Below are 22421 nucleotides of genomic sequence, written 5' to 3'. Positions count from 1 at the left end.
GCTCATCAAATAACCACATAGGTGATAATGTCACTTCTAATTGGAACTTCAAAAAAGGTTTGTAATTAAAAAAAAAAAATTTAAAAGAATGAAAGTAATAATAACAATGGGAGCAATAAACCGGAGTGGATAAAAAAAAAAAAAAAATACGTTTTGGGGGAAAGAACTCATACACATGTGGGGCGGGGAAATGGCCCACTAGTATGCCAACAAATAAGTACACACGCACACCAGGGTAACCCGGCCGTCCGCTCCTCTCTCGTCATGCTTGTTTTTCCTCTTCAAAATGGGCATGCAAAAAAAATATAAAAAAAACTACACGCATGATAAGCTGCACACACGACGCCTGCACAGCGACGACAAGGGGGAAAATTTTGGGGAGGCCTACCCACACGACCGCTTCGTTACCCACAAACGATGGCATTAGGGGGGTGGGGGATTAAAAATGGGTTCCACGTCACGTTACGCTCTGTTCGCTTTAAAACGACATGACGTTCGGAACGTACGGATGGTAAAAAAAAAAAAAAAAAAAAAAAAATACTTCCTTCCCTGTAAACTACCCCTCCGCGCATCCACACACCGGATTTACTGACTCCCATTATCACACACAAGTGTCCCCACCCCGCGGCTGGTACAACTTTGTTACTCCTCGAAGGCCCACGGGTTGCACTTCAAAAAATTGTCCGTAGCCTCTTTGATGGCATAATTGGGAATAACTTCTCGCATGGAGAATTGCTCTCGACTAACCGGGTCGAACGACCCATTATGCTTAACGTGTTCATACAAAAATATTTTATCATATGTCATGCCACTAGGAGTAATCACTGGTTCATTCATTAAGCACATTGAAATTTTGCAGCACAAATAATCCGGTATTTGTTTCTTCTGGAATGAATTTAAAACTTCTTTAAACAGATTCTCTGTCTGTTGGGTTCGTAAAACCTTCTCCTCATTTGAAATGTAGCCAATTTGACTGAGTAAGTTAATTTTATCGATTAGGAATGACTGCAGCTCGGTGTAGGTCAGCTGTTTGTTCTGTTCATCTCGAAGGTATATTAACTTTTTGGCTTGCAATATGTATCTGTTAATTTCGCTTTCATTTGAATCTTTTAAATAGCTAGAGAGGGTTTTCGCTTTGGTTAGCTTTTTTAAGCCCTCTTCTAAACTATTCAAATGTAGAAGGGTCAATCCCAGAATGAAATGAGCCTTTACAGATTCTTCTTCCAAATTTAGAGCCTGTCTTGCGTCACTGTTAGCTAACTTCCACAACTTCTGCTTCTTGTAGCAGAGAGCCCTATTGGTGTAATACACATGATTAGTGTTGTCGTATGAAATTGCTTTTGTGTAGTAGTCTATGGCAGATTCGAAATATCCCAGTTTGTAGCTTTGGTTCCCCAACACTTTGTACTTTTCTGCTTCTCTCTTCCTGTCCTCCGGGTTCAGCATTTCTGAGTTTGCGGCATGCACGTGTCGCTTCTGCACTTGATCCTCCGCGTCGTCACGGTCGTTGTGGTCACCATTATTGGCTCCATCGTCGCCATCACCACAGTCACCCCCATCATCTCCATCGCCACACTCACCGCTATGGTTGCTATCTCCACTGTCGCCGCTATCTCCGCAGTCTCGGCCCTTCTTTATTTGCTTGCTGTGGTTGCCGCCGCTGCTGAAGCTGTTCCTGTGGCTGCTCACGTGACTGCTCAAGTGGCTACTCAAATGGCTGTTGTTGTCCCCCTGTCTGCAGTAACTAGAGTTGAGCCCCACGTCCTTATAATTCACATTGGCCACGTAGTTTCTTTTATTCCCAATATTTTTATTCATCATGGAGTTGCTGTTTGGGCCTAAATTGGGTTCATGACAATTCGCGTTTGCATTATTCCCGCTATTCCCATAGCTACTGCTTCTGCTGTTCCTTCCGAGTGTGTTGCCCCCATGGGTATCATCCTCACGGCTGCTGGGGTAGTTGCCCCCCGCGCCACTTCCTCCGTAGTTATCCCTATAATGACTACCACTGCACTCATAATTTCCATGGTTATGACTGGGTGCTTCCGTGAAAGACCTGTTGTGAGTACCTCCCATTGTGTACGAATTATAATAATCTACCGTACTATCGTTCATGCCTCTCCTTAAATTAAGGCTAGTTTTGCGTTCAATATTGGAAAAATCTGCACCGCTATTATTATAATCTGCATACCCATTGCTGCTACTTTCTGCCCCTAAGAAATTGACACTACTGGCACTGTTACTGGTTCTTCTATTACTGTTGTCGTTGGGAGTTGGGCAGCTGGTGCGCCCACTCTTGCGCTTCTTTTGGTATTGATGTTTCATTGTACCACTACTGGATGCCTGAGCATCTGCATTAATATATGAAGACGTTAATGATGCGGAGGAGCCATTATTTCTCGCGTACATTTTCCCATTGCGATCGCCTGGGTCGTCCATAGGATCGTTTTGGTTTCCACCCCGATGGTTGCTTCGTTCCTCATGTTGATCACTTTCTCCATCCCCATTGTCATCCTCATTATCATCGTCCTCGTCGTTACTCTCCCCATTATTGTCGCACCTGCCATTTCGGCCGTAGTGCCCATTATTACCATCATCATCACCGTCTCCATCATCATTGTTGTCGTTGCCTCCTCCTTCATTAGGGGTTCTTCCATTTGCATACCCACTCGTACTGTTATTATATCCGCTGCTACCGCTATAGTTGTAGTTGTTCCTATTGCTGTTGCTGCTGGTGCCTCCCCCAGCGTCGTTATTGTTATAATTATTTTGGGTGTTACTTGCACCGTTTCCGTTCTGTTGGTTATTCGCATTGCCGCTATTTTGGCTACTACTATTACCGGTGGTTCTGTTGTTGCTTGATGCTATATGGTATGATTCGTTTTCTTCCATATCATCTGTGCAACTACAGTCGTACTTGATCCTGCTATAATATGGGCTGTCGATGTGGCTAGCCCATTCGTAGGCTCTGAGTGGGTCATTCATGTAGCCGCCATCGCTGAAAGCACCAATTTTCTCGCTAACAGCATTGACGCCGTCCTGAATTACACTTTCTACAAAATTGGATAGACCACTCCTGCTCTTTATCTTCTCCCACACTCCTCGGAGGTCAGCATAGTGGCTATATTCCTTTGCTGATGACTTGACATATTCATAAGGATTGAAGTTGTTTACATTTGGGGCTTCGCCCTGTACCTCTGTGAACGTAGTGTGTGAGAAGTCAGGGCTATTCTGTTCGGGAGCGTAGACGTCGCGGTCGTTCCCTTGACTGTACACGTGGCTGGACTCTTCTCCGTGACCAAAGCCGCTGTCATTATCAGCGTCGCTCCCTCTTTCCGGGTTGACATTCCTGCTGAGGAAGCAGCGGTTGCCGCTGTGCGCGCTGCGCCCACTAAGCCCACTGTTACCGCTGTGGCCCCTGTTCCTGGCCACGCTTTCCGCACCCTTCATAAATGCGCTCAAATTGTTCGATAAATAATTCATGTTCCAATTTTTCAGGAAAAATTTTTTTTCTTCTCCTTTATTTGTCTCCATTTGTTTTAAAGATTTAAAAAATTCTGTGTGTAAAAAGATGCCTCTATTTTTTACTGCGTTTGCATCCCAATGTTTGTTCCCTGTGTCACATTTATTGTCAGCTCTTTTTTTAACCCTCCTATGATTGGAGAAGTTACGAAAATCGCCAACTCGTTTTTTATACTTGTTTGTGCTGTTATACTTGTTCTTAAAATGTTCACTCTGGTGCCCTTCAATTTCTGCTATACTATTCATTATATGAATTTTTTTTTTTTTTTTTTTTTAAAATAAATTGCTATATCACTGCGTTAATTTTTCTCTGCACAATTTTGACCCTCTTCATTGCTTCTCAATTTTTCATTCCCAAAGTTTTTTTTTTTTTTTTTTTTTTTTTTTTTCTTGGGGAAAAGGAAATTATATAAAAATATTCACAGCTGTTGGTGACCCTCACACTGTTTTGAGGGTGTAAGGTGAGTGGGCGCATAAACGCAACGCTTACGCTTATACTTATACTTATGTGTACTACACGCACGTGCTACAATTGGATAGGGATGGGGACGTACACGTACACATGTGGTGGGAGGACGGACGGACTGACGGGGTGGACCTTCCCGTGGACGCACTCGCGGAGAGTGATAATCACAAAAGGTGGGTGTGGTCCTTCGTTACGGGCCTCCCCACAGCTTCGCCTCAAATGGTCCGTACTACTGCTTGTAACAATTTCCGCATGTACAAATGGGGTACGCGCTGCGGGCGTGTTATGCACGGGCGTCGGCACTGGATGTAGGCAGTTTCACATGTGGGGGATGCGGCCTTTTGGCTACATGTGCGTTAGTGTGCCTTGACCTGCACGACGGGGGGATGTATATGCTGCAACGAGTGGCCTGGGGCAAAGGTGGCCACTCTGCCGCGGTGCTCACGGAGGATCTGTTTAGCGAGAGAGGTGTGGCAAACGTAACAGTTGACGCAAATGTGACAACCTCCACAAACATTACAAGCGCGCAAAACGTGGTGCTGCTCGCGCGTGGGCACAAATGGCTTCATCTCAGGCGTACACATATGTCGTTCATACACACGGACCTGCGAATCCACGCGCTGATTCACACCTCCCAAACGACTGCTTCCCACAATGGCAAAAAAGAAGGGGAATAAAAAAAGGTGATAAAAACAAATTCTTTAAAAATGCAGCTGCGTGTATACGCTCTGCAATGGCATGTATGTACTACTTATGTATAAAAAAAAAATATATATACATGGCTAAACTCAAGCAAGATGGGCTGGCGGAAAATAGAAAAATAAAATGTTCAAATGGGAAGGAATCAGGGAAAAAAAAAAAAAAAAAAAAAGGGAAAAGGAAGGAAGGCACAAAGGTTGGGAGCCAACATGCATAATGTGCTTATAAAACATACGTAAAAATATATATATGTATCCAAAAAGTAAGCATATATATATTTTTTGTTTCTTTTTTGTACACGTTTGTATACATACCTGTGTAATATTATATGCCCACTTTGAAAATATATATTAACAATATTTCTATGTTTTAAAAAAAAAAAAAAAAAAAAAAAAAAAAAAAAAAAACGGCTGGAGCTTCAATGAAAAGCGCCCAGCCTCTCTACATTTTTATGTCCTCTGTACTTGTACATATTCTCATTCGTACGTGTACTCGGCAAGGGAAATAAAAAAAAACATGAGGATGCCATTCTTCGCACTTTTATATGTGGACGTTCGTCCGACGCACTTTGAAACGTAATTACGCACGGCTGTACGTACAAACTGCACAAACTACACAAACATGCACGCACGTACTTTGTATATGACCAATGTGGAGGTAAATTTTCAAACGGAACAGAACTTAGCAGCCCTCTCCCAAGTAGTACGATAATAATGTGAACTCGGATGGTGAAGAGAACGAGAAAAAAAAAAAATAAATAAAAAATCAAATAATTAAAAAGGCGCCAAGGTTTCCATTTTTTTAAAAGCGACGCCATCTGGAGGTATGCACGGGACAGGTGACGCCTGTCAACTACGTGCACGCATGCTTATGCACGTACACCTACGGACATACCACATGCGCACGTGGGGGTGCGGTGAACATTAACACAGAAATGAACTGCACGCAGTTTTTATGCGCATTTATGAATACAAAAATGGAGGCCGTAAAAATGTCGAAGGTCATCAAACAGGAAGAAGCAGAAAAAAAGTGTACGCGCTGCATGTTCCTTGTGTAGGTTATTTTTATACCGCCTCATACACGTTTGTGTAGGACCATTTGGGGAAAAATGAGAAAAGCTCATGTGTACTGAGCTTGGTCACGCTTTGTTGAGCTTCGCTGTGCATTGTTGCGTATCATCCCGTTCCATTTTATTATTTTTTGTTTTTTCTCCCCCCTCCTGTTGCAATGTTGGATGGAGCTTCTCTGTGGAAAGGGCACCAAGGACGGAATAGCACATTTTCCCCTCTTTAAGCTGTAACATGGCAGTAGTTGTGCTGCAAAGGACGCAGTGAGGGCTTGCCCTGGACGCCAATTTCTGGTGTACCCAAGGGGGAGAACCATGCAACAAAAAGTGTACGCTGTGTACCGCGCGCATCGTGCTTCATGTGCATGTAGGCGGAGAAAGTCACTCACGTGGCGACTGCATTCGGGAAGGCAAATAAATGTGCCCACTCTTGTGCCGTAGCCCTCCGTATATACACGAATTGATTAAGCAGGCGGGGCCTTCCCTCCCAAGTGTACACACAAGGTTAAAGTACACTGTAATAGAAACAAATTGGAATGAGGTGATGTTGTGATGAGACTTCACCTCCATCTGAGAGGCATTTTCATTTATTGTGCCTATTCACGTGTTACCTGTCAGGGAAGTGCGGTGAATGAACTTTTCAGCGCAAAGCTCCACACCGACATATGAGATTGCAAAAGTGGTTTAAAAAAAAAAAAAAAAAGAATTAAGAGTTTCCCATGTGCGATGGGAACACATCCATTTTTGCAGAGAAAAAAAAAAAAAAACAAACAAACAAACAATTCGTATAATACCTCGTAAACAATAACACACATAAAATTTTACAATTTAGAGCAAAATACAACTTGGCGGCAAATATATAAGCGCAACTGTAAAAAAAAAAAAAAATTTTTTTTGCAAAAAGTGCACACATTTTACGTCAATTTTCGTCGCAAGTTATTTCCTTCACGAGGATGAGCAGCGGCACGATTGTATCCCGAAGATGCGTGTCCAGACTACCACATTTGGCCCACGTCAAACGCCTTGGGAAAAGGGACAAACAAAATTTAAACAAAACATAAAGAGAGGGTAAGGGCGAACAGATAAATGATCGAACAGGTGTACCACACTATCCGTTGTGGACCGGACAAAAAGGAGATGTTGCACAGAATGAGGGTGCTTATGTGTATGCCGCTCACGTATTCTATGCATGTCGCACTTCAGTTCGCTGTTCAGTTGCGCCTCTTCAATTCTTCAAAGTATGCTCCCGCGAGCTCCTTAGGCACATGTACATTTGCGTAGTAGTTTTTCCCTCCCTTTGGAAGTCCCTCCAGTTTACTGGGATGAACAGAGGCATACACAGGCATGGTGATACCATCAACCTGTTCATTCATAATTTTATTTTTGAGGGTGCTATCAAATGCGCCAATGTTTTGTATTAAGTTACGGTACTTATCGCTCTGTTTCTTGCACTCCAGGAGAAGGTAATTGTAAATCCACACGTCCGGGCTTTGGTAGTTGTCCACTGCTTTTATTAGTCCATTAGGGAAGGTAATTTCATCAAGCTTGTTTTTTCTGTTATTAATAAAATGATTTAGACTCATCAGGCTCTTTTCATACTTGTACATTTCCTTGGTAAGTTTTTTGCTGATGCGAGAATTTTTATTTTCTTTGGTGTCGTCTCGGCTATTCTCGCGGCTGAAATCCAAGCTGAATTTTCCACTGTTGTCGGCGCTGTACCCTCGACTGTAATCATTACTGTGTGTTCGGCTATCCTCTCTGCTGTTCTCGCGACTTCCCTCGTTGCTATTCTCCCGACTGTGCGTGACACTGTTGTTGTCAGTCACGTGGTTGTTCTTGTCTTCACAAATGCAAGCTATTCTGGTTAGGTGCGAAATGATGGACGTAATTCTTTCTTCTAGGCGATCTCGCCTGTGCTTCTTGCGACCCCTACAACTGTTCCCGTCTCGTTCTTGCATCGTTTCGCTACCCTCTCCTTCATCTCCTCTCCCATCTGACTCATCTTCTACGTCACCACTCCTCCTCCTCCTCTTCAAGTCGCTTGATTTGACAGGCTTCCCCTTCTCGCTAGCCACTGCTCCGTCATTATTCTCTGCGTCATTTTCGAAATGAATTTTTAACTTTATTCTCCCCTTTCTTTCGCTCATTCTGGGGTTTCAATTTGGATGCCTTCCCCCATGGGCTGTCATAAGGAGGGGGAGTGTTCAGGAGACGAGTATCTCAATATTTTTGCAACCCAATTGGGGGGGGACACACGTACATGTTCACCCACGTTCCTGTTCAAACATTCGTGTGGATTCTTCTCTCTCTTGTGTTCACTCTTCACAGTGCAGAAATGGCTACTCAACTTTGCACAAAATGACTCACCAAAACAAACCTCGTTGCGTGAAGGGGAATTGATCGACCATATACTCGCCGATGCGTTTTTTTTTACAAATTAATCTAACGGGTTGGCATAATTGGCATGGCATTTGTTTATCACGTGTACCTTTGGTGAGTGTGCCCCCCTTGGTGGAGCTCCCGCATTTCGATTGACCGCGAAACAAGTCGTCAATGCATATTTCCCCACTTGGTATAGCAAAATGTTTTTAATGCCAATCGGGTGGGCACCCCGCCCATGTGCTATTATGGCTTTACGCCTTCCGACCCGTGAACCTAAATTGCTATGGCGAGGACGAAGTCAACGTGTTAACTCATGAAAAAAGGGCATAAAATAATGTCCGCCCTTTTTTTTTTTTTTTTTCTTCTTTTTTTGTGATAAAAAGGGGAGCAGGTGATAAGAACATCCAAGCAGGGAATACATTCGACTTCACCTCATGGAGGCGTAGTCCACTGGGTGAAAAAAGCGTTTTAGGTATACCCTCGTTTTCAGGTGTGCCGCGAATTTTTCGTATAGGTGGTGACTTCACCACTTCTCCTATGCAACAGTTGTGTTGAGGTGAGTGCGACAGAACAGGGGTGTGCATTTTGAGGGGGAGGAAATTTTAAAAAACATTCGGGCGAGCTATGTGCAGGGTGTTGGGTTAATGTGTCTCCAATGGAGCACAGAGGCAAATGCAAAAAATGACCGTATGGATGACAACCCAATGCGCACACACAAAAAAAAAAGCAAAAAAATGTATCAACAAAATTGGCAAAAAAGTAGCTAACAAAAAAGGCAAATGAAAGAAGGTAGCAAAGAAAGTAAGTAGCAAACAAAGAGAGTTGCAAATGAAAGAAAGTAGCCAAAAAAGGAACCCTAAAAACTAAAGCGCGCATAGATCCTTGTAGAGGGAGATTATCTGGGACATCTGCTTCTCCCAGTACCTCATTTTGCTTATCGACTTCATGGATACGTCAATCAAATTAATACGGTAAAATATTTTCTTACTTCCGCGAGGCACATAGGCATTCTCCACCACATTTCGAAATTGCCTGTCATCCTCTTTGCTGCATCTTTCCTTTTCCCTTGCCAGATGGGTACTTCTGAGTGGATATGCATAAGACGTGAACCTTATCGTTGGAATATATTTTTTGTTCTTCCTGTTAGTAGCAGATAGTACGGTAGGGGGGACACTGTGCTGATCTCCATCCGCTTCAATTTCCCCCTGACTAGCGTTACCATCCTGGTTGTCCACACCATTTGCGTAGGTCACACCTGATACTCCACCTGGTCGTCGGCTTCTGCCCCTTCGTTTCACAATTAATGGTTTGAATCGATTGGCTTCCAACTTTTGCAGCATTTCCGCATCATCGTACCTATTGTCTTCCTTGGCGTAAATGTTAAAAATGGTACTGTTATCGCAAAGGGTCCTACTTATTAAAAAGCGGCAAACGAAAAAAATCATATTTTTATAAATTCTCATGGCCTGCTTCGGGATATCCCTCTTGCAATTTACTATAATATTTGTGCTGTTCAATTTGGACTTAAACGGCTCACTAGTAAGATAATTAAAGTGGTCGGTGGTTATTAAAGTTCGGCTGCTTAAAATATTTCGAATTAACTTCTTCCTATTCACCTTCCTTTTCATGCTGGGCTTATACATGGGTGTGTATTTTTTGCCGTACTCCTTTACATTGCGGTACAGCCCATAGTACAGCTTGCGTGTGCGATTTTTCATTTCGCTTTGGACATAAGTCAGATTTGACGTGGAGTACTTGTTCACAATCCCTATGGCTTCGATGAGGAGTTCGTTACCCAGAAGGAAGTGTGTGTTTTGTAGGTATGTGAAGGCGGCATGTTTGGGCGTTGCTTTCCGGTTAGCCGATTTCGTGTTTGTTATCTCACTCCCATTATCCCCACCGCCTAACACACACTGGGAGAGGCGATTGATTCGCTTGACGTCAATGAAACTGGACAGGTGCTTATTCCTTCCAATATAGCTGTTGTTACTTTCTGCGGATGTGAAATTCTCCAAGCTTGTACGGTAATAAGTAAAGCTGGAAAAAATATCTTCACTTTTTTTTAAAAAAAATAATTTCTCAAATATTTTGATTAAGAGTAGCATGGAGTGCACAATTTGAATTTGTCCAGCACTGAAGCAGTGGAAGTAAAGGAGTTTATAAAATAAAAATTTTTCCTTCTCTATCACATTTATGAGCATAACTAGCCTTTCCTTTTTCCCCTTGGTCTGCACGATGTATCTCTCCTTGTTCAATTCATTCTTACGAAAGAGGATATAATTTATCAGGTTGGAATTTCCACCATTCTGATCATTATAATGGGAGACGTTTCTTATTTCAAAGTTGTAGTCACATAATGAGGTGTAATTCCAGAGTGCCTTTTTCACTTTCTTCTGGACATCGGCAATTATTTTGTTGACCCTCTGTTCGTATCCTTTTTCTGCGTACATAATTTTCACACGATTCATATATTGTGTGAGGAGGTACTGGCACTGCTGGAAATACAACTTCACGGTCAGGTTAAATTGGTTCGTAATGAACCAGTTGTAATAAAAATATTTTTTTATCTTCCGATCGTAGAGGTAGACAAAGTCGTTCTTCATTTTATTAATGTAATTTTCTTCAACTTTGCTGTACATGTCGTTCCACGTTTTTTTTTGTTCATCGAATTTTTGCATGAACATGGTAAGGTACTCCTTCTGTAACTTCTTCAACATAATGCCGTACGTGTCACTCATGTCATGGTAAATTTCCCTCAGCTGGGTGAACCCTACTTTCAATAATTTTTTCCATTTCGTCTTGTCAGCTTTTGCTTCCTTCAGGAAGAGGACTAAATCATTTTTCCACTTCCTCAAAGGGAACTTTTTATCAATTGGTAGGACAAAGGCGGTGGCACGGTTCCTGTGCTCGTTCCCATCCTGGTTGGTATTATTAGAGGAGCATTCTCCCTCGTATTCTTGACACTCAGCCAAATTGACGTTCCAAAGGGGGTTTTCCTTTTTTTTAACACGTAGAAAAGCACTGTTATGGAAGTACATTGGGGCTATTATGGCCCATCGCTCCCAAATAATATGCGCCACGTTCTTCAGCAGGGCGATCAAATGGAGGTAGTAAATACCCTTGTAGGTGTCGAAGATGTTGACCAATTTTTTGAGACACATGGAATAGTCCCCCTTCTTCAGGCTGAACAAGACCTTTCGCAGATCCTGGCACGTGCACGGAATGACATACTTGAAGAAGAAATTGTTGCTGAAAATGTAGTTTCGGTAGGCGTAGTTGGTGTAGGGGCGACCCATATTTGAAAGGCTTCTTTTGTAGGTCCATTTAAAAGATGGCCGCTTCTCATGGCTGCACTTGCCCAGCAAACCGCAGCTTCGTCCTCCTTCCAGGATGGCGCCTGAACCAATCCTATGGCAGTAGTCCAATATGTTGTAGCTACTGGCGTACTTCCACGACATTTTCATTTGTATCTGGTTCAACTGGTTCATGTAATCGTTGATCGTGTCCTCATCCGTTCCCTTGTCCCCTACAGAAGACCCTTCTGCCGTGTGTTCGGTGTGTTCCGTTTGTTCGCTCTGTTCAGTGCCTCCATAAGGCAGCACAATTGTTCCCCCACGCTGACTATTTAGGTGGGCCAAGTAGCGCTTCCCCTGGGGGTCCTTGCCCCCATTGAACGGACCCAGCGGATCGTTGTAGAACAAATATCTGAAGTAGTCCATCGAGTGTAGCGCTGTATCCACCCTCCTCTCACCATTTACATACAGATTCACATTATTACTATGAGAGAGAAAAACCAAATTTAAATTTCGAAATATCTCCCAATAATTTAGCTGGAAAAAATTGCTTGGCACGTAGAGGGACAAATGTTTGTAGTGGTTGTTCCTCTGCTTTATTAACTGTTGTATGTTGTATCGGTCCAACATGTCACTGTAGTCCTGCATTCCGCACTTCAACTTTAGCTCGACACTTATGTACTGGTCGAAGAAGGGAGTGTTTGGCATCAGTTCACTTGTGTCTCCCATTGAGACACCTTCTGGAAGGCCCAGATATGACTCCTCCGCGTTTACCTGTCCACCGCTTGGATGCAAAAAGGACGGAATGGCAAATAAATCCTCCTCCACATACCCAATGCGATTTTTCCTACTCTTGTTACGATAAATAAAATTATGTGTGTCATAAATTGCCTTAAATATGACCTTACCCGTGCAGGTCATTTTTTTTTTTTTTTTTTCAACCGTTGAAAATGCTTTAACCGTTTGATGTATATCTCAAAACACTGCAACACCTGTGGAAAAATATCTTTGTAACTAGTTTTGTTCAGATACGATTGAATTTGTTTTTTCACGTGTTGTAAATTTTTCTCATCAGTTGCGTAGTTAATAAATTCCTTCATGTCTCTCCAAATGTCCTGCACAATATGGTCTGAATTTTCCTTCAAGTAAGCTAAAAACTTGTTATAATGTTTGAGTAAGTACATGCCGATTTTTTCTATTCCATCAAAAAGGAAGTAGTTGGCTCTGTTGATAATTCTCCTGGCCAAGGAGTTCCCACGTGTGTACCACTCCACTGAGTACTTCACAAAATCGCTAAATTGAGAATCAAATACGACAAAATTATTATGAACAAGCAAGCTGTTTTCAAAGATCTTCACTTCCCTGTAGCACATTTTATTTAGCCAATAATATTGCAAAGTAACATTCACATTTTTCACATTACTGTCCTTCACAATTTTTATTACTGAGTTTTTTAAAAATACGTAGCTGTAGAAATGGATGTATCTCAAGATGTTGAAGTACGCGTGTGGCGACAGGGACCCTTTCGTAGGTGTCCTTCCCGATTTTACTACCCCCCTGTAATCGTTAAAAGGAGTTTTGCTCTTTACCCCACTTGTCTGCTTCAGCACTATCATCTTGTTTCCCTCCCCAATGATTTCCACAGTGCCCTCCATTGTGTCGCGTAGTTTGTTCTATATCGGTAAGACAAAAGCCGTAAGCGGCGTTTTTATCACACCTCTAATGGGAGCGGGAGGTAAAGGCAGCAAATGAGACGCTTCCTACACTACCTCTCCTTCACGATGTGTGTGTGTGTGCATACATATAAATATGTAATCACGCACGTGTGGGCAATCGGGGCATCCATCCCTATCATCTAACTGCGCACACTGCAGGGACGGGAACACTACCGAGGCAACCCTCTTAACGATGACGCATTTGGGTGCACCTCTGTTTGTTCTCCTCTGTGAGAAAGCCCCCCCTGGTGAAAACACTGATGTGTATACGTCCACGCGATCAGGTGTCCCTGCGCATGCACAGAAAATGCGCAGGTTCACGCACACAATATTAAAGAATGAAATGCATTACTCGTATGAAGCAAAATGAGAAAATTTTAAATCAAAAAATTCTTCGCTGCGAAGATAAACTTCATACACGAATTATTAAAAAAAAGGGGACAATCACAGGTAGCAAAGAGAAGAACACACTGCCCCTGTGTTGAATAAAAAGGTGACTCTCCTCGCGCAGCGCTTTTAAATTGTGTACACTGATTGGCCGCTAGAACAGGGGCGCAAAGGGAGTAACAAAACGGAGCAGTTACTAAAAAAAAAAAAAAAAAATTGTTTTAAATGAAATGTGATCGCTTTAGGGTAGCTATGTTGCAACCACACATCACCAACTCATGATGTATTTAAATTGGTGAAAAAAAAAAAAAAAAAAAAAAAAAAAATTTAGAATAAACAATTTATGAATTGCTAATACGCATCAATGATTTTTATTCTTTAACGAAAGTTCGCAATTCTAAAATAAACAAATTGAGGTGAATTGTTTTTTTTTTTTTTTATGTCCTTTTTGCCATGCTACCTTTTCATCAAAGTGAACAAAAAAAAAAAAAAAAATTAACATAAGGTTAAATATAAAAAAGGCGAAGCACAATGCTAAAAATACAGCGAAACGTAATACAAACCTGAACAAAGGCTTTACCCTCTCGCAAAATTGCAACAGGTTTTTTTTTTTCGTACTTGATCAGAACAAAAGTGCTCTATATTTTTTCAAGTGCTAAGAAAGTGGGGCCGACAGATTTGTTCGTTCTCGGTAAAAAAAAAAAACCCTTCACAAGGAGCACTCACTTTGAATGTTCAGCCGTTTTGTTAGCTGCGCAAAGATGCACATAAAAAGTATCTACCTTAGGTGTACAATTCCGTTGGAATAAGTTTTTTTTTTTTTTTTTTTTTTGTTCTGTTTGCGTCTCCGCGGGAGTCGCACTTTTTATGGCGCGCGGACACTTTCTACGCGGTTCACACAAAGCACATATTCATATAGGCACTTTATGCGTGCGCGTGACAACTTCCCGCTTCTTCGACAGACGCAAAGCTTTGTTGCGTACGCATCCGCCAAGTTCAAATGCAACGGCACGGCAAGCAGAGGAGAAGAAACCGGAAGGGGCAGAGCAAAAGTTAGAGGTCTGCTGTTAAACCCCTAACGGGATAAAAAGCTGCATTCCGCGGGCACAGCCATACAGCCATCACTACACGCGGATGTGCTAGCCAAAGCAGGGTGCACTACCAACTTTTGGACTCTCCGATTTGCGGCAAAGATATATATATATAACCCCCAAAACATTGACTTTTGTAAAAAAAAAAAAAAAAAAAAACAAATTATGACAAAATAGGAAATATAATATATAGTCTCCCCCCCTTGTGCCCATTTCTCAATGCTGCATCACTACTTTGGTCTTCGTCTGAGGTGAATTTTCTTCCTTTGAATCATCTCCATTGAGGCCTGTCATCGATCTGGCCATGGATGCAGTGACCGTGCTGGGTTCCCCCTCCAAGTGGGACTCCATATTTGCACCCATGCCCATACCCATGTCGGGTCGAGAATTCTTCCCGGAGTTGGTCCCTGAGTTTGATTCGCCTTCTTTAGTGGCACCAGGTGAAATGCCACTGGAAGATCCCCTTGGGGTAGGAGCAGAGACGTGCCTGTTGGTCTGCATGTCCCCGCGTGTTTCAAACGAATTGCTCAAATTCCAACTAACAATTAAATCAATGAGGTCCTTCGAAACCACCTTAGAATTGCTACCGAACACACAATTCTGTATGTTGAGGCAGAGCTTAGAAATTTGTCTGCCTGATAAACCAACGAGACGACTAGCTAACACATCTAAGTAGAGATCGTCTATGGAAGAGTCCACAACAATGTCGTACCTTTTCAAAGGGAAGACGTATTTATTAAAATAAAGAGAAAGCATTTTTCTAATTTCATTAATTTTTGGAAAATCAAAAATGTATTGTTCATCCATTCGATCGATGACAGCTGGGTCCAAGATTTCCCTACAGTTGGTAGCTAAAATGATACAAAATTTTTTGGACTCCGTTCCTGTGTGGTAAAGGAAAGTAGCTAATGCGTTTCGAAGGCTCTCTGACAAATGAGCTGATGATTCATTTCTACCTCTTCTTAAAAACGCTTCAGCTTCATCAAAAAAAATAACACATTTTTTATTTTTCCTTCTTTTTATAAAATCAAATATCTTGTTCAATTCGATAGAAGCATGAACACCTAAGGCACTTACATCACCTCCATTAATTATTATATAATCAAAATTGCTAAAATGGGAAAGGGTTTTGGCGAACAGAGTTTTTCCTGTACCTGGAGGACCATGAAGTAAAATGTTCTTCAGATGAAGATCATACTTTTTCGAATTCGTTAAGCTATTAATTGACCAACTTAGCTTTTCTTGTAACTCTTCATTTAACACAATGTTGTTAAAAAAATTGCTCTCCTTTTTGTCTCTTCTTTTTAAAACTGTTTTCATCAGCAGAATATTCTTTTTTAAGTTAAAAATGTCAAAAAATTTGTTAATGTGCCATAGGGAAGTCTCTCTAATTAGCTTTGGCTTCCCCAACTTCGTTTCTGCATAGGACCTGATCAATCTTGTGGTGTGTTTAGTGGTGTAAATTCCCACAGAGGTGAGTGTAACTACCATGACAAATCGGTATAACCTCTCCTTATCATTTAAAAATAAAAACATGGAATTATTAAATTGCTCAAAATATTTATTTATACTTTCCAGCTTGGTTTTTCTTTCTTCATCTGCTTTCAATCTTAATGTCTTCAAATGTATATCCAAATTTTTTCTTTCTCTTTCAATAAGTCCTTTATTTTCTTCTTGTATTTTTGCTTTCATGTTTTCCCTTTCCATTAATTTTTCTTCTCTAATCTGTTTCATTTTTAAATTTAATAATTCAAGTTCGTTTCTCTTTCGAATATTTTCTTGTCTCAAATATTGTTCATGTTGATTTTTCAGCCATTCTTCGTTTTGCTTCTGTTGATCTAGTAGCTTCTTCTGATATGCTTCTGCTTCAAGTCTGGTTTTGTATTCGGCTGTGATGCGCTCTTGTTCCTGTTGATAATTTATAGTTTTCCTTTTCTCTTCATTTTCTATCCTCATTCTGTTGCTAAGGTATTGAGCCTTTTGTAATGCTAGCTCTTCCATTTGTTTTTCATATTCCTTTTGCTTGGTCAGCTCCTGCAACTTGATGAGCTCGAATGCCTTTTTCGAATTGGATGACTGGTCGAGCTCCTTCAGGGCCTTTGCTCCTCTTTCCAGAGCCGTGGGGTCGAAATTCCCTGTGATGTGTTCCCCACCCTTGTCGTCCACCAAGGTGTGCTTCACCCCGCCCCCTCCCGGGGCCACCATCTTGGAGATGTTCGGGAAGTTCATCCTGCGGGGTGATATGAAGTAGGGACGTGGCGACGCGGCGACGCAGTGAAGTGGTAAGGAGACAGCGAGTCCTTCCTACCCTGACGTGGGGACGTGGAGTAGACACTTTTTTGCCACGCCTATGACGGAGAGTTATGCTTCTTCAATTGCTCCTACCAGCGGCTGCCTTTCCTCTGCTCCACTCTTCCTATCAAAGGATAATTGGTTCGCCTCACGTTTGTGTCGTCTCGAGCTAGGCCACTGTGTCACCTGCTCAGCACATTTTATACGTGTACATCTGCGGCGCGGGGTGCGGACGCTTTTGCGGGGGCCCAGTTGAGGAAAAACGGTGTAAGGGCGCCCACGCCTTGATCTAGCACAATACAAATTTTATGTGACAACACGTATACGTTGGTGCATGCATTACGTATACCTGCGCGGCAGTGCGTAGGGGAGGGGGGCGCGCCCTCTGCTTTTCCTCTTCAAGACCCCTTTCGCACATAACTTTTTTTTTCCCCTCCGCCGTTCCTACGACGTTCTACAAGGATGAACTCAACTGGGTCGAGGATTTCACCTCAAACTATTTCACCACAAATTTGACCCTCTTCTTTGAAGGCGTTGCAAAAATGTGGTATCGGATTCTCAGGAGAGTCGCGAAAAATCTTCACAGTGGATTCGCAGCTCATTCGTTTCTCTGGTTGTTCCTTGTGTTCACTTTGCGCATTTTTATCTTTGTTTTTTTTTTTTTTTTTCAGTGCCCCTTTTGTGATTCTCTTTTGTTTTTTACCCAATTGGGGAAACACCTCAACGACGGTGCCGACAAGGAAAAAAAAAAAAAAAATTTCTTTTATGAACAGGTGATAAGGCGACACGGCGGCAAGGTGGATACACCTGGGAGAAGCATGTTTTGGGAGGAGAGGCACCTCTACAAAATGCACCTTCTACTTCTTATGTTTTAGCCGTGGGCTCGGCACTTGGGGGCTAAGAAAAAATAATCCTCAGAGAGGCAACAACGAGGGAAATTCTATTAGTTGGCCGTTCTTTCCTCGCACAATTCGCCGCAAAAAGTCCTTTGCTAGCCCGTACGACGTCACCTACGCCTTCAACAAACGAGCAGAAAAAGAGGTGGCTAGCACAAGCAGCACTATTGCATAAATGTATCTGTTGTGTTATATAGGCATGCATACATCTCCAACACAATGCTACCCGTCCATGTTGAATATAGTTCTGCTTGAACGGATGGGGGAGTTGTACCGGCCTGGTGAGGTCCACACCTACTGGCGAATCTCTTAAATGCAACTGTTGTAAAAGGGGAAGAGCCAAAAGAAAGTGTTACTCAAAAGTGCTGCTGAAAAGTGCCATGCAGGGAGTACCCCGCACGGTTGGATATGATCCGGGACTACCCCTGAGGCGTGCCTGCCGCCGAGACAACACAACACCGGAGAGGCACAATTTCTGTCTGCTGCAGATGGAAGCGCAGGACCCCTTCCCCTAGCGAGGCGAAACAAATAAGTATTTCATTTAAAATTTTTTACGTACGCGACACTGTGTACTGTAGCCCGTCTGGAAAATTATTTTTTTAAAAAATCGCAATGATAAACACCACAGGGGGGGAGATATGATAAACCGGAAGGGGGCCCAAGGAGGAAACCTCAAATGGGCCACCACATGGGGCACAAAACGAACCACAATACAAACGACGGAAACAAACAAAAATTAAATACACAAAGATAAGGCCTAAAGTAAAAAATTAAAAAAAAAAAAAAAAAAAAAAAACTAAAAATGGAGGGGGGTGAGCTGTGAACCAAGATGTACATGCGGCTGGCTTCATATGCTCACACGTGGTATAGTAGTTCACTTGTCTTGTTTTTCGGTCAAATTTTTTTTTTGTTTTTTTTGTTTTCTACTTTCCCATGAACTTGCAATTTGTGTACACATCAGAGTAGTGTTATCAGCAACAGGTGTGTACATCTTCCAGATAATTTTCTTTTTTTTTTTTTTCTGTCCTTTAACTGATGAAACATAACATTCCGATGAGAAGGAAAACTACGGAGCTGAGAAAGGACACGGTGCTGCTTGACTTTCCTCCGTTTAGGTCTACAAAAGGGGACAAAAAAAAATATATATATATATATATGATAGTCAACGGGGGAGGGGAAAATTAATTATTCGTAAATGTTTCAATTAAAATCAGGTCGTTCTGTCCAAAATGGGGAACTCCACAAGATGTGGTGAATTTTTAAAAGGGACTGATGTCCTTACCAACATCGACTTCTTCCGTTTCAACAATGACTGAGTTGTTGCCTGTAGAAGCGGAGGGGGGGGCATAGTTGCGGCCAGATGTACATTGTCGTTATGAGCGTACTCACTGTGCAGTATATAGCAGCAAGAACTGCACCGCCCACCCGCGAGATTTCACAAAAAATACGATACACACTGTGCACAGAAGCAGAGTTCATCCCTGGCGGATGAGCCAAATTACCCTCTCCTTTTTCCAATTCCAGCAATTCGTGAGCCTTTAGTTTGTTATTTTCTGTCAACAGGGGGGGGAGGAATAGAAGTGGGAGATGAGAAGGGAAGAAATATAAAAAGAATGAAAGAAAGAACTCGTATTATGCTTCGTCCTTTTTAATCTCCTTTTTTTTCTCCTAGTCTGTTCCTCCCGCGTGGTACTTACCTAAGGCGTCCAAGTCCATGTTGTGGTGTGTGCCATTTGTATTGTGTTCCGCAGAGGTATGCTTGTGTGGGGAGATGTACAATTCTCGCTTCTTATGTGGAACCATTTTTGCGTTGTAAATCATATTGTTATCGTTGAGCAAGGTGTTTTCATTGACTCCCTGGTCTAGCAGATTTGCGTCCAAGGGATTGTTGAGATTTGCACCTTCTTCTGTTCCTAGGTTTCCTCCCTCTTCGTACGAATCTGCAATGACCTCCTCTGTGAGTTCGTCATTGAACAGATCTTCGTTGGACAAATCGGTGTGCTTGTTGTTCGTCTGGTTGTTACTGTTAGTAGTGTTATTCTTATTTGCCGTGTTACCCAAGGTCGTTGTAGCCTGTGTCGCATCTAAGTTAGAAGCATCCATATTTTCCTCCATGAACCCATTGAGTTCATCATTTGAAAAGGATTCATTATCTTCAAAATGTGCGTCGTCAAGAAGGCTCATCTTGTGAGTGGGTTGCTTCATTGCCTTCTTGGATCCCTTCTTCACGGCATCCTTTATAGTTACGTGGTCATTAAGTATGTCATCAATGTAGCTCAAGTCTTTTTGTATAAAGGAGTGAACATCGTCGGTGGTGGTCATCTCATTGAGGTGGTAATTGTCGAAGGCGTCGTCCTCGGCATTCTTGGCGTCTGCAAAAAAAGTGACAGTGAAATGGGACGTTATGAAGGGGGTTAGTTTTCGGAGTTTTCTGTCGCGACGGCCGCTGCTGTGTCGCGTAGGCTGCTTCTGTGTCGTGACGGGCGCTTCTTCTTCGCGATGGCTGCTTGGGCTTACCCTCCTCGTCGGCGTCCTCCTCGTACAAGTCAGTGTATGGGGTTCCGATTTCTCCGCGCTCCAGGAAGCTATCCTCGTCGTACTCATCAAACGTGTCGTCGCTCTGCTCATCCTCATTATGCCTGTACGAATCCTGTTCCAAAAAGCTACCCTCATCATCAAATTCATGATTGTATTTGTCGTCCATATTATCATTATCTAAATAGCTAGACACAAAGGTGCTGTGCTTTTCATTGTCTTCCTCTGTGTGTTCATTAACATTGTGTTCTAAGAAGCTTTCCTTTTCTTTATTTTTGTTTCCCTTCACATTGTTTCCATTTTCGTCATCGTTGTTAGTGGTTGCCGTGTTGTTGTTGTTGAGGTCATCTGATCCAACATACTCATCAGGGTAATCATCATCAGTCATTTTATTTTGGTACTCCTCTTTGTAGTCCTTTCCATTGGCCTCACCATCATCGGCATCCTCTTTTTCTAGGAAGCTATCCGCATGCTCTTCATCAAATTCGTCATTGTCATTATCACCCACATCTTCATACTCCTCTTGCTCAAGAAAGCTGTCCGCATCTTCATCGTAGAATTCGTCATTTTCGTTATCACTGGCGTCATCATATTCTTCCTTTTCAATGAAGCTTCGTTCATGGTCGTCCGCAAAATCATCACTCTCATTATCACCTACATCTTCATACTCGTCTGTTTCAAGAAAGCTCTCCCCATTTTCATCATCGAATTGATCCTTGTCTGCGTTATCCTCATCCTTATCAATCAGGTTATCATTTTCATCTGTTTCAAGAAAACTGTCATCGTCTTCTTCGCCGTCCTCGTAGTTTGAAGAATCATTGTTGAGTTTTCTGGACAACCTGTATGGTGATAATTGGCTAGCTGAATTGGTGAGTATTTTCATGGATTCACTACTTTTTAGGAGATACCGAATTGGGTTCAGATAGGTAGATGCATTCAAAAGGGAGTCCAACTTTTTCACATCTATTTTGGCATGATGAGAATTGAAATATGAGCCAGATGCTGCGTTATTGCCTCGGGCGTCTGCCCCATTCAGGGTGTTCAAATTGTGCACCTCATTTCCAGGGCCGCACTTCACTTTGTCTGCATAGCGGGGGGAAGGGAGTGGGTAGGTTAAGGAAATAAGCATATGTGAAGCAATGCGACATGGTTGGAGCGGCTCCTATATTTTCAATGCAGAGCTAGTCTTAAACATGTAACCCTGCGCATGAAGCATGTGCCTCATTTTGTGTAGCTACCTTTAACAAATTGTGTGTTGACGCCATTTTTAAAATTCTCAATGTAGCTGGTAACGTTTTGTATAATAAGCAAAGACAGCAAAAGAAGATTCATGGTTCACGTTGGCGGGGAGGAAATAGGAGGGTTGTCACAAACTGTACGTGATAATGCAATGAGGATACAATGAATTAACACGATGATACCCAAAACAAAAAAAAAAAAAAAAAAAAAAAGGACAGCATATATAGCAAACAAGTAAAACCGCTTGTACAGTTCGTGTGCGTTGTCTGCTGCTGTCGCCCCGTCGTTAACAAACTGAGTTGTGCATTAAGCAGATTAGAAGTAAGGACAAATGTCACGTGTAGCAAATGTGCTCCTTGATAAAACACATAGACACGTTGCCGCTCGTGTCACGTGGATGAGTTGTACACACGCACACACACTTGCGCAGATATAGTTGCACATTCGCTTAAGCGTATAATGGCCCCATGAGCATTCGCATGATTTGTGTTGCCAGAGGCGAACTGAGGTTGCTACAAAATAATGGTGCAGAATGTGCGCGGTGCAAATGCAACTTATGCCGATTGCTTCACAAAAAAACAAAAAAAAAAAAAAAAAAAAAAAAAAAAAACAGCTAGCTTAATACTCGATCAAAGAGCAAATTGTATAAAAATAGCTAAAACGAAAAAAAAAAAAAAAAAAAAAAAAAAAAAAAAAAAACAAAAAAAATGGTCATAGAATGTTGTTCAGATTTACCATAACAGAATTATGCGCCGGGGAAAGGAAACAAAAAAAAAAGAAAAAATTGCAGTTGGCGTTTTTCCTTACGCGTTTCACAAAAATGTTAGCATTTCTTTGT

At 42.1% G+C, this 22421-nt stretch overlaps 4 protein-coding genes across 4 annotated transcripts; all 4 read right to left on the bottom strand.

Moving 5' to 3' along the window:
• Positions 1-642: 642 nt before the first annotated feature.
• Positions 643-3768, bottom strand: AK88_00998 (uncharacterized protein; the record flags this gene model as incomplete). Its single annotated transcript, XM_012478636.1, has 1 exon — positions 643-3768. The coding sequence occupies one exon, from the start codon at positions 3766-3768 to the stop codon at positions 643-645; it is 3126 nt and encodes a 1041-aa protein (XP_012334059.1).
• Positions 3769-6964: 3196 nt separating this feature from the next.
• AK88_00997 (uncharacterized protein) lies at positions 6965-7900 on the bottom strand (the record flags this gene model as incomplete). The annotated part of the gene is made up of 1 exon (XM_012478635.1): positions 6965-7900. The coding sequence occupies one exon, from the start codon at positions 7898-7900 to the stop codon at positions 6965-6967; it is 936 nt and encodes a 311-aa protein (XP_012334058.1).
• A 1098-nt stretch (positions 7901-8998) lies between these two features.
• AK88_00996 (uncharacterized protein) lies at positions 8999-13083 on the bottom strand (the record flags this gene model as incomplete). Its single annotated transcript, XM_012478634.1, has 2 exons — positions 8999-12275; positions 12389-13083. The coding sequence occupies 2 exons, from the start codon at positions 13081-13083 to the stop codon at positions 8999-9001; spliced, it is 3972 nt and encodes a 1323-aa protein (XP_012334057.1).
• A 1754-nt stretch (positions 13084-14837) lies between these two features.
• On the bottom strand, positions 14838-21676 carry AK88_00995 (uncharacterized protein; the record flags this gene model as incomplete). Its single annotated transcript, XM_012478633.1, has 7 exons — positions 14838-16851; positions 18857-18926; positions 19092-19133; positions 19312-19362; positions 19507-20181; positions 20327-21427; positions 21583-21676. 7 exons carry the CDS (start codon positions 21674-21676, stop codon positions 14838-14840), a joined length of 4047 nt encoding a protein of 1348 aa, XP_012334056.1.
• Between the last annotated feature and the right edge of the window lie 745 nt (positions 21677-22421).

The sequence above is a fragment of the Plasmodium fragile genome, assembly GCF_000956335.1.
Source record: "Plasmodium fragile strain nilgiri unplaced genomic scaffold supercont1.8, whole genome shotgun sequence".
NCBI classification, from domain to species: Eukaryota; Apicomplexa; class Aconoidasida; order Haemosporida; family Plasmodiidae; genus Plasmodium; species Plasmodium fragile.
This window is presented reverse-complemented; position numbering and strand designations above follow the sequence as displayed.